This window comes from Aptenodytes forsteri, unplaced genomic scaffold, assembly GCF_000699145.1.
Source record: "Aptenodytes forsteri isolate BGI_AS27 unplaced genomic scaffold, ASM69914v1 Scaffold142, whole genome shotgun sequence".
In the NCBI taxonomy this organism is placed as follows: domain Eukaryota; kingdom Metazoa; phylum Chordata; class Aves; order Sphenisciformes; family Spheniscidae; genus Aptenodytes; species Aptenodytes forsteri.
The window spans coordinates 5,205,576-5,209,501 of record NW_008794598.1 but is presented as its reverse complement, the minus strand read 5'-3'; the positions used below and the strand labels follow the sequence as shown (position 1 = coordinate 5,209,501).

General features: G+C 60.6%; 1 protein-coding gene across 1 annotated transcript in view; it reads right to left on the bottom strand.

Moving 5' to 3' along the window:
* Positions 1–1,377: 1,377 nt before the first annotated feature.
* SCUBE3 (signal peptide, CUB domain and EGF like domain containing 3) overlaps positions 1,378–3,926 on the bottom strand; it is a 52,937-nt gene continuing 50,388 nt past the window's right edge. The window contains 8 exon segments of the mRNA XM_019470330.1: positions 1,378–1,588; positions 1,770–1,849; positions 2,033–2,185; positions 2,652–2,849; positions 3,100–3,261; positions 3,350–3,376; positions 3,379–3,516; positions 3,810–3,918. Coding sequence (XP_019325875.1) covers positions 1,439–1,588; positions 1,770–1,849; positions 2,033–2,185; positions 2,652–2,849; positions 3,100–3,261; positions 3,350–3,376; positions 3,379–3,516; positions 3,810–3,918 — 1,017 coding nt within the window. The 3' untranslated portion in view covers positions 1,378–1,438.

Genomic DNA, 3,926 nt, shown 5'->3' with positions numbered 1-3,926 from the left:
AGGGTGCCCCCCAGACCCTGCCTTGGGACCTGCCCCCGGTCTCCCCCGGGGTCTTGGCTCGTCCCTGAGCCCCTGCAGGGAAGCAAACCGGTTTGCAACAAGCAGGTGATGGGGCCGAGTTTTGCACCTTCCTCGCAACGGGGCTTGAACAACCCACCAACCGCGGAGGATCAGCCCGAAAGCGCACAGCCATCCCAGCCGCTCCATCTCCTCCGTGGACGGACCGAGACACCTCAAACGCCCTGCAAAAACTCACCCCATCACACGCCGAGCAGGAGAGGCACCATCTCCCCCCCTGAACAGGGGTTTTTATCGGGGACAAACACGGCAGAAAAGGTTGCAAGGCCTGAAAACGGCATCCCGCCGGTCAGCGGCAGCCCAGGGCTGGGTTTGCTTTGGGTGGGTGGTTTTTTGTTTGTTGTTGGTTTTTTTTTTGTTACAAACGCACATTCTCGTTTCTCAGGCAGGTATAAATATTGTCGTTTCTAGTAGAAAAAAAACACTTCCCTCTAAATAATATAAAGAAGACTCAAATGATTGCACTTAATACATATGAAAAAGGTAGAAAGGAGGATATCCTAGTGCACAAACATTGACTCCTGCTCTTCACAAAGCTTGCTTTTCCGAGTTACTCTTTGGCAGAGCTTGTAAGAAAGTCTGGTTTCTTGGCACAAGTGTCTGGGGTGGGGGGAAAAAAAAAAAAACAAACGAACCCGGCTGAAAGTCCTTCTCCTTTGCTCCCTGTTTTCTCCCGTGCAGCCAGACATTGTTCTCCGGGAACGTGGCTTGGCTATGCTTTCCTCCCAGCACCAGCGCGGCTCTCCGGCGGGACGGCCACCGGAGCCACCACGGTTGCCGTTCGCTGGCGTGCTTTGCCGATCTCTCCTTTAAATTTTCTTTTTAATCAAGTATGCTTTTTCAAAATTCTTTTCCCCCGATCTCTGCAAAGCGATGTCGATACCCACAACCCAGGCGCTGCGATAAATACAGCATTACCTTCTTGCCATCCTCTGCAAAAGAGCTCGGTGGGGCTGCAGCTGGTGCCAGCCCCGTGGGCTGGAAGGACGATGACCCCCCCCCCAACATCCCGGGCTGGAGGCGGCACCGGGGAACGGGGACAGACCTGGCGTAAAGGAAACCGAAGGGAGGACAGAGGCCGGTGAAAGGACCGGTGCTTCGGTTTCCTAAAACGAAGAAGCTGCTTCGGAAGAGAGGAGCGGCTTCGCCGACGGCTGGATGAGACCGGAGCTTCCCCCCCCCCCGGGCGGGGCCCCGTCTGCGGGGAGCGGCGGAGAAATCGTGGGGGGACATCTGCGGGGCGAGAGGTGGCGGTCCTGCCGGAGCCGAGCAGAGGAAGGAGAAAATCGGAAAGGAAAAGGAAGGGAGAAGAGGTTTTCCTTGGCTGCGGGGCGGCCCGGGGGCGGCGGGGGCGCGGGTGCTATTTGTAAGGCCGGAGGAAGCTGGAGACTTTGGAGCGGAGGAGTTTGATGAAGGAGCGGGGCAGCATCTCCTTGTGTTTCTCCGTGTACTTGAAGTAGTTCTGGGGGTGCGCCAGCACGTCGAAGAAAGCTTTGATGAGCTTCTTGTCCTGTGGGGAAGCCAAGCCAGAGGGGGGGTCACCATCCCACCCCGTGGTCATCCTGCAGCGGCTCCGAACCGAAGCCACGAGCGCAGGGAGGGCATGGGGCACACCCGAAGGGAAGGATGCTCCTGCATGCCAGCATCCCCCGGAGCCCCGGGCAGCGAGGACCCCGTGGGGACATGCTCACCTTGAGGATCTCCTGGTGGTTTTCGGAGGCGTAGAGCCTGCCGTCCCGCACGATGTCCTCCACCAGCTGCTCGTAGTCCTCTGCAACACCCAGCCGAAACAACACGATCAGGGCACGAGCTGTCACTTGTCCCCAAACCTCTGGTCCCCATCCCTGAGTCTGCCCCCCCAAATACTTGGGAGGTGTGAATTGGGGGTGACCCGGGTACAAAAGCGGGCAGGGAGGCATCGGCATGCCGGGATGGCGTCCCCCCCTGTACTCACCGTCGTAGGTGACGTAGGGGATCTGGAAGCCCCGGGCGCTGTTGGCTTCGCTGGTTTTGAAGTTGATCCACAGTTTCCGAGAGCGGGCGGTGAAGGCGATGGGCCTCTCGTAGGTCTGGCACGTCTCGTAGGTGGTGATGGAGGACGGGGAGGCTGCAGGGAACGGCGAGGGGATGCGTGATGCCGGATGCCCATCAGCGGAGCTACCCCCAGCTTTACCGTGCTTAAATGCTCATGGCGAAAGGGGGCAACCAGGGATGGGGATTGTCCGTGTTCACCGAGGCTGAGCCCCCCCCCAGTCCTCACATTACATACTGGGGATGTTGTTATTCCTTCCTTGCTCTGGAAAGCTCCGAACAGGGCTTTTTATCCCAAAAAAGAAATGCTGAGACCCAGGTGTGCAACCCAGCCCACGCTTAGCCCACGCACATCCCCCTGATCCAGCAAGACACCGGGATGGCAGGGCGATGCCGATCCCCTGCTCACCCAATTCCCAAAAATCCCCTCCTGCCGCCCGGGGCCACGGCTTTCTCCCTTTGCACAAGGCAGCTCTGCCGAACCCCAGCCTTTTCCTCCCCCGGCTTCTCCCGTGAGCACCGCAGCACGCTCGGTTACCTACAGTTTTTCCGCATGACCAAGACGTCGCCGCACTCGTCCTCGGAGGGGAGGAAGATCTCCGGCACCACGATGAGGATCTTGCGCTTGGGCGGCGGGTTGATGTTCCAGGTGCACTCGACGTTAGCGGGGTAATTCCCCGGATAGTTGGGGGACTCGATGTAGCCCGTGTATTCGCCCAGCTCCCCCCCGCACTGCCGGTCTGCAAGGCACGGAGAGCCGGTTCAACTGGGAACCAGTGGCATGGGCACTGGGACTGGGGGGGGTTTACTGGGCACAGGGGGGAAGTTCTCTATTAGCACTGCTCATAGCGTACCCCCATGCCTGCCTGCATGCATAAAGCACAGAAATTACCCGAAACTGTATTTTAAGGGATTTAAAAATAATTTTGAGGAAGGACCCCAGTTCACGCCATGCCTGTCGCCCCCTCCATCGCACCCCAGCTTGCCTACTTTTGCACTGGGACACGGAGGTGGAGCCGTCGAAGTCGGTGGTGGTGTTGCCGGGACAGGCAATGCAGTAATTCTGCCGAAAATCAGGCTGGTAGGTGCCCACGGTGCAGCGGATGCAGCGGTGGACGCTCGTGTTGTAGTAATGCCCGGGGGAGCACTGGACTGGGGGGGGGAGAGCAAAGGGGGCTGTGTCAGCCGTCGGCACGGTCCGACTGGATGCCCCCCTCCCCAGGGACCGGCTCCGACCTACCTTTGGTGTCGCAGTCCTGGAAGGAGAGGCTCCCTCGTGGCGCGTGTTCAGCCCCCCGCCGCAGGGGAAGCAGAGCGCCCGCCCCACCTCGGGCTGGTAGGACCCGCGGGGACACGGCTGGCAGGGCTTGAAGCCATCGGCCGAGTGCTGGCCGGGGGGACACTGACCTGCGGGCACAGGCATCGCTCAGTCCCAGCACCCGGCGTGCCCTGGGCTCTCCCACCCCATGCCCAGCTCCTCTCCCCGCCCCAGCCTTGGCAGCACCAATAAATCCGGAGCAAGCGCTGCCCTTCCCGGGGTCCCCTCTAATTGCCCAAAACAGCAACTTCTGCGGGTCCGGGATGCTCGGGGCTATCCCCTCTTCTGGATGGGGGCTGACGGCTGATGGTTGAGATTGCAGCCCTGGGCATCCCCTGGGTGTCTCTCCCGGCCCTTCGCCGCCCCTCCGTGCCCCCCTTACCTGTGCAGCCGGTGATGTTGGTGGCTCCCACCGGTCCGAAAGCATCACCGCGGGGACACAGGTCGCAGGACAGCTGCCCTTCCTTCTCCTGGTAGGTGCCAGGGGGGCAGGGGACGC